The sequence below is a fragment of the Sphaerodactylus townsendi genome, linkage group LG03, assembly GCF_021028975.2.
Source record: "Sphaerodactylus townsendi isolate TG3544 linkage group LG03, MPM_Stown_v2.3, whole genome shotgun sequence".
NCBI classification, from domain to species: Eukaryota; Metazoa; Chordata; class Lepidosauria; order Squamata; family Sphaerodactylidae; genus Sphaerodactylus; species Sphaerodactylus townsendi.
The window spans coordinates 52645411-52661481 of record NC_059427.1 but is presented as its reverse complement, the minus strand read 5'-3'; the positions used below and the strand labels follow the sequence as shown (position 1 = coordinate 52661481).

Here is a 16071-nt window from a genome sequence, read left to right as displayed (position 1 = left end):
AGCTCTGAATCATTTTCTGACTCAGGCCCTTTCCCCACTCACCTTTGTCCGAGGGTTGCTGTGCGCAATTCCCAGCGCGCGCAATTCCTGGCGCGCGCCCCGGCTTCCCCGCGACCACATGCTCTGCGTGGGGTCATCAAAAGGCGCCATTTCAAAAGGCGCCAGGAATTACGCGCGCTGAAGGGGCGAGAGAGAGGCAGCGTCGGGGCGGCTGCGTTCTCACCGCCCCTGAAGTGGGGAGTGCAGCTGGACCCCGCGCTACTTGAGGAGAGTAGCGCGGGGCTTAAGGTAAGTGGGGAAAGGGCTTCAGTTCCTCAGCGTGGATCTGAGCAATTGATTTCTCTCTGGGATCAGAATTTGGGGTTTCAAACGCTCTGTAAATTGGTATCTAAGGAAAGTAATGTAGACTGAAAGGAAAACAGGAACTTTTTTAATTTCACTTTTTATTTTTACCATAGAATTGAAATCAAACACAATTATTGTGAAGCTTGCATACATCTATATCGTTTGATATTACATCTTAAATTCTAATAATAGTTTTTAAGATTCAAGAAATTAAAATATGGTCTCTGTCCTTATCCACAAGTCATTAGTTTATATAATTATCCAAGTCCTCAATTAGTATAATCCAAAAAAGCTTTCTATCTTCTTTCACTTTCTTTCACAAAGATGTTAGCTGTGCCATTGTTGAGTATTCGAAAACAGGAATTTTCAAGGGCGGGAGGATTTGCTCTACTTTTTTCCTAGTTGGATGAAGAAATGCCAGGAAATGTTAAGGAATTATTTCATGAAAGGGACTAAAATAATCTTGTGATAGTTCAAATAACACCATGGCATTGTGAAATCAGTGGGACATAAGCACACAGTTAAATACAGCTCATTAATTTCAGTAGGACTTGGCATACTTACTTTTGCCTTTATGTCCACCCTCTGGAGGCAAGGAAATTAGTCAAGACTCTTCCAGAAGGTTGAAAACCTCTTTGCTGTTTGATGAGCTGAAGTGAGTCTCTAGAAATAAGCTGATGAACTCATGGGCAAAGAAGGCTGCATGCCAATAGGTTATCAGTGTGATCAGCTGTTGGGGTAGGGGTTTGACACAATAATGCTTCCTTCTTGCTTTTGTGATATGCAGGTGATACTTTGAATTGCAGGGTGAAGCAGGGCCAAAAGGAGAGAGAGGTGAAGCTGGTGAAAAAGGCAGAGATGGCAATTCTGTAAGTATTGCTCATGGAACACTGTTGGGATTGGTACCAGCTGCCAAAAGCAGCCCTGAAGTTAGAATTATTGGATGCTTTTTAGAAATAAATAGCACCCACATGTTTGATGCTGCATTAGACTGGCGACTTTAAAAGTGATGTTGGTTCCTTGATGGAGTTCTTCTTACTTGTTCATTAACCCTTTTTTTCCTTCAGGGCATTCCAGGAGAAAGAGGCCTTCCAGGCCCTGAAGGGAAATCGGTAAGAAAGAGAGAGGAAGGGGAGGGAGGGAGCCTCAACACTGAAGTAGGAGACATGAGTGACTTTGGAGCAGAAGAGAAAGGAGAAAGCAAAGTGAAATTATTTGGGGCGGGGGAGAGCCAATCAGAAGGCAGTACACCGGGGATGTTCGAGCATGCGTGCTGCATCTATGTTGTAAAAACAAAAAAAGCCAGGCTAGTGCAAAAGAAATCAGAGTATTTCCTGCTGGTCTTAACTGGATTCCTCTGTGGAAACTGGCACTCATGCAAACCAAGAAACCGGGATTAAATAGACCTGGATTTTTAAATACCGACTGTAACCCGGTATTATGTTGTGCCGAATTGGCCCTATTGTGATTAAACATCACACCTTGGTATCTTCACGCCTTGGTATCTGAAGGGCTCAGAACTACTTGTCCAATTTATCACCAGGCAAATCTGAACACAATGAGGAGCAAAGGTACTGGAGATGACAACAAGTAGCCTCCCTGCATTGTTGCAATAATTTGTGTTGCTGATTCACACGTCTCCAATTTTTTGTGTGTGTCATTCCCTCTAATCTAGGGACCACAGGGTGTTAGAGGGCCATCTGGTCCAGCTGTAAGTAACTTCCTTTACTGGACCTGAACCTTTGTTGGCTTTCTCTGCTCATGCTCTTTCTTTTTCCCTTTTAAGCTTGTTCGTTTCACTATCAGCAACTCTTCCATGGTATTCTGTTGTAAAAGAAGCAGAGACTGAGCAAGGCTTGCTTAAGGGGTTGCTCGGGTTCTTCCTAACTCTTTGGATCTTTGAATTGGATCTTTTCAGGGCTTGCCAGGCTTTCCCGGAATTTTGGGCAGACCGGTAGGTTCCTCTCCCCCACCCCAATTCCCGCATACCTCGCTTACTTTAATGCATGTAGCAATACACTACTTGCTAATAATACTCTGCTGGCGGCCTCTTCTCATTGCATTTACAGTCTGCATTGTAAACTTTGTAGAGAGAAGGAGGTCATGGTGGTTAAAATAAGGGGCTGTTATTCGCAGGGAAATAAACCACTTAATCTCTCTCTTCATTTGAAAAATGGGAATCAGAAGAATGAAGCTTACAGTTAATATCTGTAATGCTTTCTGGTTTCCTTGCAAAAACATACACACTGTTTTGCATCATTCAAAGAGGTATCTGAGTGACGTAGCTATGAACTGGAAGTCCTCCGCTGAAATACCTGCTAAGCCATGAACTCCTTGGGTGATTGTATGTGCTTCTAACACTCACTGGTTTTGTAATTCATGTTAATTGTGTCAGAGTGGAGAAATGGGCTTTGTGAACTGAAGCTGTATAGATACCCTCCACAGAAATTTTTACATTCATAGCAGTTGCAAAAAGTACTGGAGGGATTTGTAGAAATAGCTGTGGAATTGCCATTTCATACACATAACATTCTGGTCTACTTTGGGTTTGTATGTGATCATAGTTGTGTGCTTTCTCCTTGAGGCTATGGTCATATGCAATTCCATGGACAATTGGATGAAGAAAAATTGATGATGAAAAGTGCTGTTAGGCAACTGTGAATAGAGACCTCTCCAATAAGAGAAGTTAGGGAGATGATATGCATATCTGCCTTTAGTTATTCCTAGGATGCTGTTTTTGTACCATTATCGAAGACTGTATTCTTGTTACTTGTAAAGGCGTTCCTAGTCTTCTTCAGTTTTAATGAATAAAAGTGTTTAGCTCAACATTTGGCCATTTCTGGTTGTTTAATTCCTCAGTGATCCAATCCCTCTAAAAATCTAGGGTATCAAACACATAGTGTCATACAATGAAGAATGGCTGGTGATCTTTTAATAAATGTACTTGTCTACAAAAAAGGTCATCCTCAAGAATGCTGAGAAATAATATGGTTGCACTTCTCTTGCACTAATTATGCATTTTCATTCCTCCAGGGTAATCCAGGTGACCCTGGACCATCAGGCCCTCCTGTAAGTGAAACTGTTGGTGTCCTTTGCCCAAGATTATCTTCTTTGGCATCAATGATCTATAACTCAGAATTGTTTTTAATAAGAAAAATGTTTGGTGACTCAGTTTTTTTGCATTAAAAATGCTTCTTAAGATCAAGGACAGGTTAGAAAATAGACCTTCTCATATGACAAGATTATACCAAAAATGGATGGTCTACTACCTTCCGTTGTTTCTTTATTTTCAGGAAATGTGAAATAAAGATCTGCTGAATGGAAATAAAACTGGATTTGAGCTAGTAATTGTAAAGAGCATATGTACGCAAAGGACAAATTGGGGACATGTACAGATACTTGAATAATCTACACAGCATTGGGCAGAAGTATAAGAATAGGTTGGGAAAAGATACAGGAAATCCAATTTTTCAGTGGAGTGGGAATGATTTGTGGGCACTATAAATAGGAATGTGATCAATGTCCAAATGAAGAAAAGTTATTATAAACTAATACTACTAGTATTTAACATCAAAAGACTTAAAATCCTGTATGGTTTAGATGTTACAAAATGAGCCATAAATGTGGACATTTTGGAACTGCCGAATAATCCAGTTAGGGAACAAAATTTCAAGGTACTGTATTTACTTGAGAGGAAGGCAACACTGAATGTTTTTTATAATCGAATGTAATTATAATTTGTATGTGAATTTAAGCGTTACTTCTCGGCAACTTCATAGCTTATGTCATAAGCTTACAGAAAATTTTGAGGACGTGATAGAAACCAAGTCAGTGTCTTCTGTACAATTTGTGAATTAATGCCATAATTATTTTTGTATTCTAATTATTTCGAATATCTCTTTCTCTGAAGGGTCCTGTTGGGCCTCCAGGCACTCAAGGCCCACCAGGAATAAAGGTAAATATCTTAGTCTGTTAAAATGGCCACCAACAAGACAAATTATTACCAAGCTTGCAGAATCTCATTCCTGGTCAAATAAAGAACAGTGCAGAGTTGCATACTTTTTCCGTAGGCAAATTATCCAGCTTATACAGTTTCTTGGAATAAATATCCACACCTGTGGAACCCTGCAGCATACATTTCTGAGTTCCTATGAGTACCCTATTTTCTAAAATTTTGGTGTTGCTCACCCTGTTGTTCTGACTGTTAGTCAAAGTTCATCTTTGGTCTTCTGTGCATTCCCACATTGGGACTGCATCTGATGTTTGGTAACAGTAACTCCCTGAGTAACACTCACCATAAAGCAAAATAAGGCTGCTTATCAGAAATGTAAGAGAGACATTAAAAATAGGACATACAGTTCGGTGACAGTAAAATGCAAAAAAATAACAAAGCCTACTACCTATCTTACTAGAGTCCTAACGCAGCACAGTTGTTACTTAAATCAATGAGTTTTCAGAGCATAACAAAATTTATCTTCCAGGAGAGAAAAGCTAAAGGGGTCCTTTTCTCTAGCTCAGGGGTAGGGAACCTGCGGCTCTCCAGATGTTCAGGAACTACAATTCCCATCAGCCCCTACCAGCATGGCCAATTGGCCATGCTGGTAGGGACTAGATAAGGAGATGTAGTCCCTGAACATCTGAGCTTTGAGGTTCCTACCCCTGCTCTAGCTACACTTGTCAAATAAAAGTAGACCTTAACCACCCAACCTCCATGAAACTTTCCAAAGTAGGAGCATGTTCCTCCTCCATATCAGATTCACAATTGAATCAGACGAGTAGTCCTACAAACATGTCCTTGAGGAGTAGCTGCTGTGTAGTGGGGGGTCGGTGGGGTCCAAGGTTGGGTGTGTGACTAACACATGTGGAGAGACAGGGAATTAAATTAGGCTAGAAAATTCCTTCAAGGTCGATTCTGACTTGACAGTAACAATGACATTTGAGTTTTTCCTTCATTTACAGGGAGATGCAGGGGAGCCTGGTTCTAGCATCAGGGTAAGTATATCTAGCCTTCATTCTCCATCACACAAATATGTTGTGGTCCATAGCTACCTCCATGAGGGCTTTGAAACCATGCATTTAATCTGGGTGTCATAGGCCATTTGAGTCTTGCTCTTTGAAGTGTTTGTGTTTGCTTTATTGCAGGGTCTACCAGGTCCCCAAGGAAATGTTGGACCACCAGGACCACCAGGTCCACTGGGCCTTGTGGTAAGTAGCCAGTGATGTCATTTAGGTTAGAAACTATTAAATATCAGATTGTGAGGCTGATGGTTTCTTCCTCATTATTTTGTATTTTTGTCTTTGTAGGGACCTCAAGGGCCTCCAGGATTGTCAGGACAAGTGGTAAGAATTTGCTTTATACAGTTCTCAACTATATCCTACCTCCCCCAATTTTATATAGAACTGAAAATCCTGCAGTGAGCAGACACTGCTGGGATTGAACCCTTGCTGATACATTCAGTATCTGTAACTCTTATGACTTGTCTTTTTGATTAACAGCAACTTATAATAGTGACAGATAAGTAGTTTTACCCCTCATTGTGGTCAGCTATCTGACTGACCTACATACCATATTCCTCAGCCAAGCCTAAGAAGCTAAATGAGTGTGTTTTGACCAAGTTAATCTGAATTTGTTCACAGGGGATGTTGCCTAGAGGGAGGGCTCATACGTATAGATGAACTCCAGTGGCCTTCTTTTCATTTTAGGGTGAACCAGGGAAGCCAGGTATACCAGGGAGAGATGGAGTCCCGGGTAAAGAAGGGGAACCTGGATTGCCTGGGAAAGTGGTATGGTCTACAATATGAAACTATAATATAAGCTGTCTGCCCAAGAGTGGGAAGGTAGCAAGACTCAGTCTACTAATGTAATCTGGCCCATGTGTACAATGACTGGTTATAAAAACCTTGATTCTATGGCATTGCATTCCCTAGGTTTTTAATATCACTGTGTAATGTACAGATTAAAGGCTTTTACATACTATGATGCATGTCATCCTGTTCAACTTGGGGATAGGGCGGTATAGAAATCCAAATAATAAATAAATAAATAAAATAAACGTAGAGCTTGGAGAGCAATGCAGTATCATCTACAAAACCGATAACTTGTGATGGAGGCATGCTAACAAAACTAAATTAAATCCATGATTATGGCCAAATTTAAAAAAAAGATTGTTTTTTCTGTTTAGGAACAACTATTGCAAATAACTTGTGGACCAAGTGGTTATAGTAGTCACCATTCCTATTCTCATAAAAGCCTGCTTCCCACTATTAATTGCTTTCTAGGGGATGCCAGGACCTGTGGGAGCTGCTGTGGACCCAGTGCAAAGGATGACCTGGGGATGCAAGATTTGGGAGAGGTGGGTGACAGCCTCTCTTTCTTTGTATTTGGACATTTTTTTTCTTTCCTTTGTGCTATTGAGCACGTATTTTCCAATTGCAAACATAAGCATTGTCTTTTATGGTGGGGCACAGAGGCAGCAGCAAGCAGGACAGCAAGGGCCTCTGGATAGCTCTATGCCAGTGGTGGCTACCCTGTGGCACTCCAGATGTTCATGGACTACAATTCCCATCAGCCCCTGCCATGCTGGCAGGGGCTGATGGGAATTGTAGTCCATGAACATCTGGAGAGTCACAGGTTGCAGACCCCTGACCTATGCTTTCTTGAGGCAGTGAATTTTTCTCTGCCTTTGTCATCAATAGTGGTTTATCCTTCCCAACTTAACATTTATTCCTTTTAGTGGGACCATCATCACAGTATGGTTGAAGACTGGAGGTTTTTCATCACTGTGTAGTCATTGCTTGCATAGTTAGCATGGTGATAACATTCAGTTGAGATGATTACTCCAGTTAGCAATGGGCAGATCCCTCAGATTCTCAGGCTACACTCAGACATCATGAACAAACCAAGGTTTAGAATTTGGCTCTATAGGCCAGACAACAAGCCACAGTTGTTTCACCCAGCTCATTCTTCAAATCAAACTCCAGTTTGTTCCAATCCTGGCAGTCTTCAGTGTCAATGCAAGGGGCAAAAAGCAGGGGCACAAAACCCAAAAGACTTCCTAACTCAATCTTTTAATGAGTAAACTTTGTTTTGTTCTTGGTGTCTGAATACAGCCTCAGAATATCCCACCACAGTTATTCTGATATTTATGTCTCTTTCTTTCTTGTAGCTATTCTTAGATGAAAACTCAATTTTTCATTTAAAACTTTACACTGCTTTCTAGCATTCACCTCTCTTTTTTCTGAATTTGCTTTCTCTAGACTGTTGTGGGATCTCCTGGTGAGAAAGGCGAGAAGGTAAACTGAAAATATGAACTGTTCCATATGGAGGCTGAGTATAATATAGTGTGTTGGGGCTAGGAGCTGGAATACAGAATGGAAAACTGGGTTTCAAGTAGTTCAGAAAAGATCACAGTAATAGGTCCAACAGCTGGATTATAGAATCTGCTCCTGCATATACGAGATCTTGAAAAGGTATGTTGTAGTAGTGTTATATGAATTACATAGAATCATAGAGTTGGAAGAGACCTCAAGGGCCATCAAATCCAATCCCCTGCAATGCAGGAGTACATAATCAAAGCACTCCTGACAGATGGCCATGCAGCCTCTGTTTAAAAACCTCCAAAGAAGGAGACTCCACCACACCACATTCCAGCCCTTATTGTCAGGAAGTTTTTCCTGATGTTTAAAAGGTGGAATCTCTTTTCCTTCACCTTGAACCCATTACTCCTGGTCCTAGTCTCTAGAGCAGTGGAAAACAAGCTTGCTTCCTCACCAACATGACATCTCTTCAAATATCTAAACATGGCTATTATGTCATCCCTTAACTTCTCTTTACCAAATGAAACATACCCAGCTCCCTAAGTCTCTCCTGATAGCGCATGGATTCCAGATGTTTTACCACATGATCTGTCTGGACAGCATTCAGTGTAGACTGGTGGTGTGAACTATCACTGGATTGTTTCAAAGAAGGTTACTTTACCATTTGACAGTTTTTCTCACCTACAACGAGGGTCAGAGATTTAAAAAAATCTCTCTGATCTTTGACGTTTTGGAAAGGGAAGAAAATCAGCAAAGTAAAATGAGACTTTCTAGAAAAGCACAGAAGCATAGTGACTTACTTGGGAAGGGGTTGCTGAGGCCTCTGCTGGAATGAACCTCTGTATAATCTGTTTTAGGGTGCACCAGGTGATTTTGATGTCGAGCAGCTGGGGAAGCCAGTAAGTTAGAGGTTTTTTTTGTTCTTTCCACTGTACGTTCTAAAGCGCCTCCTTTCCAAATAAGATGTCACTGATTGTATTTCTGCTCTGCAGGGTTCCAAAGGTGATCGAGGTCTACCAGGCCCCCGAGGAGAGAAGGTGAAAAATGGTCCTTAAAAAAAGAAGAATTTTCATGAAAATTCTGGAAGTCTGGCTTATTTTCAAAATTCCTTTAGTCAACTTTTTTTCTCTGTGCTAGGGGGCACCTGGAGACCAGGGGGAACCTGGAGATCCTGGAGAGGATGTAAGTTCTGTGGAATAGACTGTAGAGTGTTGAACACAGCTACATACAGCTGTGTAATGATGGGTTGGCTGTTAGAAGAGTAAACATGGATGACTGTTTCCAACAGTGGATCCGAACCTCCTATGGGATATGCTGTATGGATATAACAGGAGGCAGAATACGTTGGGCAGACATACAGCTGCCAGGCATTCTTGAAACACCACCAACCTGGCTGAAAATATATGGACAGGTTAGGTAATAGAAAATAGCAGTGGAAACATCTGAGCAAGACCTGGATAGAAGAACAGAATGCATGCAAAGTCTGAAAGAGGTGTTTACTTTAAAAAGGGACATTTCCTAACCTAGTCCAGTATTCAACTCTAGGTAGCATATCTTAACCCCATTTTTGACAGTTCCAAAACAGACACATGTGAAATACCCAGACAGCTTGTTCTCCATTGTAGAAAAATGTTAAACTAAAATTTGCCTTTCTGTAATTTAAACTCAATGGCTTGGATCCTATACATGCATTTTATGAGCACCTAGATCAGTGGTGGCGAACCTATGGCACTCCAGATGTACATGAACTACAATTCCCATCAGCCCCTGCCAGCATGATCAATTGGCCGTGCTGGCAGGGGCTGATGGGAATTGTAGTCCATGAACATCTGGAGTGCCATAGGTTCGCCACCACGGACCTAGATAGTCTGTGCTGTAGAGTATGCTACCTCTTCTTCTGAAATTTCTGAAAATCACTGATCCTGGGCAAATTCCATGGCCTTATCTAGCATACCCAGTGTCAAAAACCTGAATTCCACTGTACAGTTGCTTGTTTTTACAAAAACTGGTTCAGGCTTAAAGGCCTACATTAAAGTAATAGAGTGGAATTTAACTGTGCTGTGTGCCTGTAATGGAGCAGAACTCTTGACATTTAGAAACTGACAGGGGACCAGAAGTTGGATTTAAAACACGGTCTCAAGCTTGACTTTCCAGATCGCCAAGGCCATAGAATCCTGGTGCCACATTTAAGCTAATTAAGATGATGAAATTATTGTGTATCTTCACAACAAGGGAGGTTTTGTGGCTGCAGATTGAATCCGAATTTGTTATTTCAATCTGACCCTTAAGGTCACCTGGTCTGCAACAAAGTTGTGTGATTTTCTTGGATCACCAGGCATGGATTTGATTGGTCATTGGGCCATTTCCACCTCAAATATTCTACCCATAAAGTTTGACTATGCAGCCTAGCAAATTGTGCTTCTTGGTACCTTTTGCTATGGTTCCTTGATTCACCATTGTGGGCCTTGACAAGAGTGATCTTGGTGCCTAACATTATAGCTCCCTGGCACCCTGGTATTCTTGGTTTGGATATAATGTCCTTTGTGAAACAGAAGAATTACTTCTGGAAATGGTGACATCTTGCTTTTGCTTTGAATCAAGGCTATGTTACTGTGTAGTAAGTCCATTTTGATTTAGGTTTCATTATTTTTGTCCTCACTGCTCATATTCTCTTGATTGTATTCTTGCACAATTTTAATACATTTCCTTTAATCGTTTTGACTTTGGTGTTCTGTCTTTGGGTGGCTTCAATCGAAAACCAGTTATAGATCCTCATGGCTACATACTACTGGGTTAATTTGTTTTGAGAAATTCACTCTGCAAGTAGTTTATCTTGCAGAAGTGACTTTCTTATTTGTATTCCCAGAAAGGTTGTAAACGTGCCCCTTGGCTACTAGCTGTTGGGATAGACCAGAGGTCTGCAACCTGAGGATTTGTAGTCCATGAACATCTGGAGAGCCGCAGGTTATAGACCCCTGGGATAGACAAAGGGCCTGCTGGCAGCTACTGCTTAATTGGGGTTTGTGGATTCAGACCTCAGGGTTTTAAGTGTTTTGTTCTGGGCTTCTCCTTTAATGGAATGTCCTTGAACTAGAGCATCCTGACAGCCAGAACTTGTTCATAGCATCTGAGCCATTGTTTTCTGTCCTCTCTTTAGGAGATATGGTGCCCTATTATTATCCCCTTTTTTGTTGACATCTCAGTTTGTCGATAGTCGATTCCCTAATTCCAACTACTATATGTGTAATACTTCCTCCATACTTCGTTTTATGTTTTTCCATTTTTTATAGGGAGCCAAAGGATCACCTGGGATCAGAGGAGAAAAGGTATGCAAGTGGTTCTCATGTATTTTGGACAAGCTTCTATTGCGGAGTCCCAATGTTTGCCAAACCATTTTGATATGCAGTTCTTGTCCATATGAATAGGAAGGCATTTAGTTTCGTCACTCTGTCTACTACAGTGGTCCTAAGATGCTCTCTGCAGTGCATCATTATAGAGTTCTTAATTTTTTATTATTTTTTGAATTTATACCCCACTCTATAAGGACATCTCAGGGCAGTTTACAAAATTAAAAACAACAATGAAAACATCATATATAACAATCATTAAAACCATATATCTACCCACCGACATACCCTCCCATACTCCAGACCAGCAGCTACCAAAGGCCTGGGTGAATTGGAAGGTATTTGCCAGACATCAAAACCTATAAAGGGTTGGCACCTGGCAAATTTCCATGGGAAGGCTGTTCCATAGTCTTTGGCTGACCATAGAGAAAGTCCTCCCATGTACTCCTTCCCCTTGCACTTCAGTAGAGGAAGGGATCACCAAGAACGCCCCCCCCCCCCCCCCATATTGATCTCAGTGCTCGGGCATGTTCCTAGATAAATGTTGATTAGTGGGAATTTGACAACAATCAGAAGGGAACATATAATAAATTAAGAGTCATCTATACTTCAGTTGCTATTTCTGCACCTAACAATGAGTGAGCCTGCCGGAAGCAAAGTAGATGTTATTCTTACACTCCTTTCCAGTGTTATATTGTACCAATAACTGTGGACTCTCAGTTAATACAGCCTGTTAACAGTTATTCCGCAGTTAAACATCAGCTGTTCAGGACATAATTTTTTTCTTTTCATCTGTGCCATTCAGGGTTCATCTGGGGTTGGCCTACAAGGACCTCCAGGACAGATTGGCCCTCCAGGTTTGAAGGTAATTCATTTCCCAGTGTTACTATTAACATTACCTGGAGTCTTATTCTGGGGAGCCTGTTCTTTGTTAGCTCTTTGTGGTAACAACAGTCCTCAAACGAAATCACCCAAAATAGACCATGACTCTCTTCATATTCAAAGATGTTTGCTAGGTCATTCCCTCCTTTCCTTCCCAGGAAGAGGTACAGCCTGTCTAGCATTTGGCAGCCTCTAGTCTCTGCCACCTTTCTGATGTCACATTCTTTCCAGGCAGTGAGATGGCCATTTGACTGTTCTCTGCTAGGTAGAAGTATTTGCATAACCGGACATTAAGCACTGGGTGCTTGAGAGCACCATCAAAGGAATGGGGGTGCCTGAGAACAGTTAACCACTCTTCTGCTCCCTGTCCTTGTACCAACAGGGAAACCTTGTACAATGAATCCACATAATTCCTTTTGTAGCTATATTGTAAACCTAGGCTGTCCTGTTCCTCTGTGGTTTTGGCCAGATGAAGAGGCTCTTTCAAAGACAATCATTTCATTCAGTGCTATTGTCTAGGTGTATTGGAAAGGCTCAAAAAGCATAAATGTAATTTAGCTTCTTTGCAACTTCTTTTATGCATCAAAAGCGAAAGAGGTTCTCGAATATTTGAACCGGGGGGGAATGGAGCATTGCCTTTAGAGTTAGTTTCTGATTATTGGCTCTGACATAATCTATTGTGGCTTCTTTTTCAGGGAGACCCTGGTTTACCTGGCCCACCAGGACCTCCTGGTTTAGCTGGAGTGGCAGGGACCCCAGGCCAGCCAGGCCTGAGAGGAGAAAATGGACTGACTGGTGCACCAGGACCTGCAGGAGAGCGGGTAAGGAAAATATTTACATATTTACTGATTTGGAAAATGTATAGGCTTTCTCCTGCTTGAGATGGTTAATAACGATTACCATGCTAGAAGCTTTTCTGACATCAAAATAAATGGACAGTGATTTTCAGGAATTACAAGGACCTATGGTTAAGAATAGTTTTCGGATAGTAGATTGAATAGATTGTTTCTGTGATAAATCAGGTACACTCTGCCAAGTCTTTGGACCTGATGTTTTTAGCTCACTTATAGGATCTATGATAGCAACCTGCAGGCTCAAGCTCATTCAAGAATGGTGAGGAGGTATGACTAGGAAAGGGTTCTGGTTCTGGGGAAGAGCCTCTGCTTTGTACGCCGAAGTTCCCAGGTTCAAATTCCTTGCATCTGCAGTTAAAAAGACTATGCAGTAGGTAACATGAAAGATCTCTACCTGAGACCCTAGATAGCTGCTGCCATACTGAGTAGACAGTGGTGACTTTGATAGACATAATCACCTAATTGAGAGCCAGTGTGGTGTAGTGGTTAAGAGTGGTAAACTCTAATCTGGAGAACTAGGTTTGATTCCCCACTCCTCCCAATGAAGCCTGCTGGGTGACCTTGTGCCAGTCACAGTTCTCTCAGAACTCTCTCAGCCCATGCAATGTAGTTAATGATGGCAAACCACCTCCAAACACCTCTTGACTTGAATACCCTACAGGATTGCCGTAGATCAGCTTTGACTTGATAGCGCGTATATATACACATGATAATTTAATCAGACTATTTGAGAAAGTGGAAGACAGCCTGGATCCACCCAATGTTTGGAGTTTGGTTCTTTTGTCAGCTGTACTTACCTTCCGAGGAATGTCTCTCTTTCTGTCTGCGTAACTAGTACATATTTTTTCCTCTAATGGTATTATGTACCAGTCCTCTTTCCTTCCAAAACCAGCAATTATTTTTTCTATTAATGTTATTGTGTATGTTCCTTTTGTTTATTTTGCTGGGTTTATATGTTTCTGTCAACAAATTTCAAAATTTGGGGCACACACCATGTTGTCGTTGAACAGCTGTGGAGATATCTGAACTAAAGAACAGTGGATACTCTTCAGGGACAGAAAAGCTACCTGTTACTCACCTCCCTTGAACATGGGAGGATACCTAAGTTCAGCAGAATGTCTTTATCCAGATCCTAAAGAGTCCAGAACCTAAAGAGTCTAACTTTCCAATGTCTGAATTAACTAGTTGTTGTTTTTGTTTGTTTTTGCCAGGGTTTGATTGGCTTTCCTGGACGAGAAGGCACTGCAGGAACTCCAGGGCCACCTGGTCCACCAGGGCCAGCAGTAAGTACATGGGTATTTGGGGTGCAAAATTGGGAGGGTTACTTATATAGCTTGTTAGCAGCAGCCTGTCTAAATCCCATCCTGTATTGTTACTTATTGATGTTTTTATACTGATACAACAATATTAATGTTATTTTTTCCTTTCTCTTTTTTCTTTCATTCACCACTCCTTTATTGTAGGGTTCACCAGGTACCCCTGGCCTGAAAGGTGATAAGGTAAACCCTGATCTCAGAATGAGGAGTGTCTTGTACCCACTTGCTTGCCAGAACTTATGATGCCTTGATCACAGAATTTTCATGCAACTTGGAAATTTTTTAAACTGCTGCAGAAGCCTAAAAATCTTGTTTAGTTGTTTTGAATCAGTGTCTATCTCCTGAAGTTAAAATATATGTCTGAAAACATGCAGGAATTTTGTTTGATTACAGTGCCTCACTGTATAAACCAGCAAAAACAACAACACATCAGAATAAATGACCAATGAAATCTCACTTTTCTCGCTTTTCCTGCTGTTTAGGGCGGCACAGGTGTTGGACTGCCAGGTTCTAGAGGTGAGCGAGGAGATCCAGGGCCACGGGTATGTATCATAGCCTGAACCTGTTGCCTAGACATTAAACAGAATTCATAGAACCATGGGAGAAGGGTGGTAGAAACAATGACAGAGTAGTTGGTAGAAGTCATGGCTGCAGGGCAGAGACCAGCAGAGGAGGCCATAGATGGTCTGAGACCCTTCCTGCAATAGCCATTCAAGTATCCTGTCAGACCTGCTGCTGCCTGGCACCTGTAGACTCTTTCCTCAGCAAAGAGCTGGATAGAAGAGGTATCTTGGGCAGCAGATGGACCACTGACAACTGGGGTGGTGGTGTAGCACGGTGTATATAGTGTATGTATCTGTCTATATATCTATCTGTATATATGTAGGCATACCAGTACTGTGCAGCATTGCATTTCTTGAAGGAAGCTATAGTACCATTTAGTTTTTGGGTTCTGCTATAATGAAGAAAAGCGGATGTTCAGGATCTACAAATGAAGATCTAATCAGTTAATTTTTCTGTATTAAAAAATGATTACCAAAATATGTAGAAAACCCACTTTGGTATCTCCCAAAGGTCTGCATAACTTAAATCAGACATGGTGTCTTCAGGGTTCATCCATTTACTGGCCATGGTAATCAGAATAGTAGCAAAAGACCAAGATTTTCACAACAGTCTTGGATTTCAACTGCAGACACAGTTCCCTGACATTCCCTTCAATGATCTATCTCACTGTTTCCCTTTTTCTCAGGGTGAAGATGGGCGACCAGGCACAGAGGGAGATCGGGGACCTCCGGTAAATACCTAACTCTCCTTTCTCTGCTCCCTCAACTCTAAGACTGGGCATTAACTGTCATTCTGAACTATCTTTTGTTTTCTCCTTAGGGATCTCCAGGAAACAGAGGGGAGAGAGGTGACAAAGTAAGCAATGTAACATGTGGGGACACAAAAACAGTGGGAAAGGAAGAGTAGGCTCATTTCCTTCATATTTGTTGTCCATTGAAATGTCAGATTGCCAGTGATAAAGCTGGTAATAAAGACAGATTGAGGGAAGACAGCTAAATCAGGAGGTTTATTGATGCTGTCTGCTGAACTTCAGCCTAGCAAAAGGCTAGGCTTTTCCTAGCCTCATCTTTCAGAACTTGAGCCGTGAGAAATTTTCTTTGATTCAGGATCAAGCTCTTAAAACCACATCATTGCAACATGACTTCTTTCCTTGTCCTGCTCATCTAGGCTTGCCCTTTATTGTCGCCAGCATTCAGGGAACAATGGATTCCCAGGAGATCATCTAGCTCTCAAGTTCTCAGCTGAAGATTGTAATCCTATGAAGACAGATCTGTGAAGTGCCATTAATAATAAATAATAGAAATAACCTCCAAAATATGTTTGTGGTATAGATTTCTGAGGTGTTTAATGTTTGGAATGGTCTGGTTAGAATTCATTGAGCCTGGAGCTTATTTCTAACCTTCATATTTTCTTCTCCTAGGGAGACATTGGAGCTATAGGGCCAAA

At 41.5% G+C, this 16071-nt stretch overlaps 2 protein-coding genes across 9 annotated transcripts in view; both read left to right on the top strand.

Moving 5' to 3' along the window:
- COL7A1 (collagen type VII alpha 1 chain) overlaps nt 1-12713 on the top strand; it is a 120506-nt gene extending 107793 nt beyond the window's left edge. For 3 of the 7 annotated variants that reach the window (XM_048489746.1, XM_048489748.1, XM_048489750.1), the window contains 17 exons: nt 1152-1214; nt 1413-1457; nt 2264-2299; nt 3379-3414; nt 4256-4300; nt 5305-5337; nt 5488-5550; nt 5650-5685; nt 6049-6129; nt 6625-6698; nt 7603-7638; nt 8520-8561; nt 8655-8699; nt 8800-8844; nt 10953-10988; nt 11815-11874; nt 12587-12713. In XM_048489746.1, the coding sequence (XP_048345703.1) occupies nt 1152-1214; nt 1413-1457; nt 2264-2299; nt 3379-3414; nt 4256-4300; nt 5305-5337; nt 5488-5550; nt 5650-5685; nt 6049-6129; nt 6625-6698; nt 7603-7638; nt 8520-8561; nt 8655-8699; nt 8800-8844; nt 10953-10988; nt 11815-11872 (774 nt within the window). In that variant the 3' untranslated portion in view covers nt 11873-11874; nt 12587-12713. Of the gene's footprint in view, nt 1-1132; nt 1215-1412; nt 1488-2020; nt 2057-2131; nt 2300-3378; nt 3415-4255; nt 4301-5304; nt 5338-5487; nt 5551-5649; nt 5686-6048; nt 6130-6624; nt 6699-7602; nt 7639-8519; nt 8562-8654; nt 8700-8799; nt 8845-10952; nt 10989-11814; nt 11875-12586 lie in introns of those variants that run through there. The other 4 variants (XM_048489749.1, XR_007243934.1, XR_007243935.1 and 1 more) reach the window with 4 other exon arrangements.
- Nucleotides 1-16071, top strand: part of GATA2 (GATA binding protein 2) — a 627541-nt gene that overhangs the window by 283657 nt on the left and 327813 nt on the right. The window lies entirely within an intron of this gene.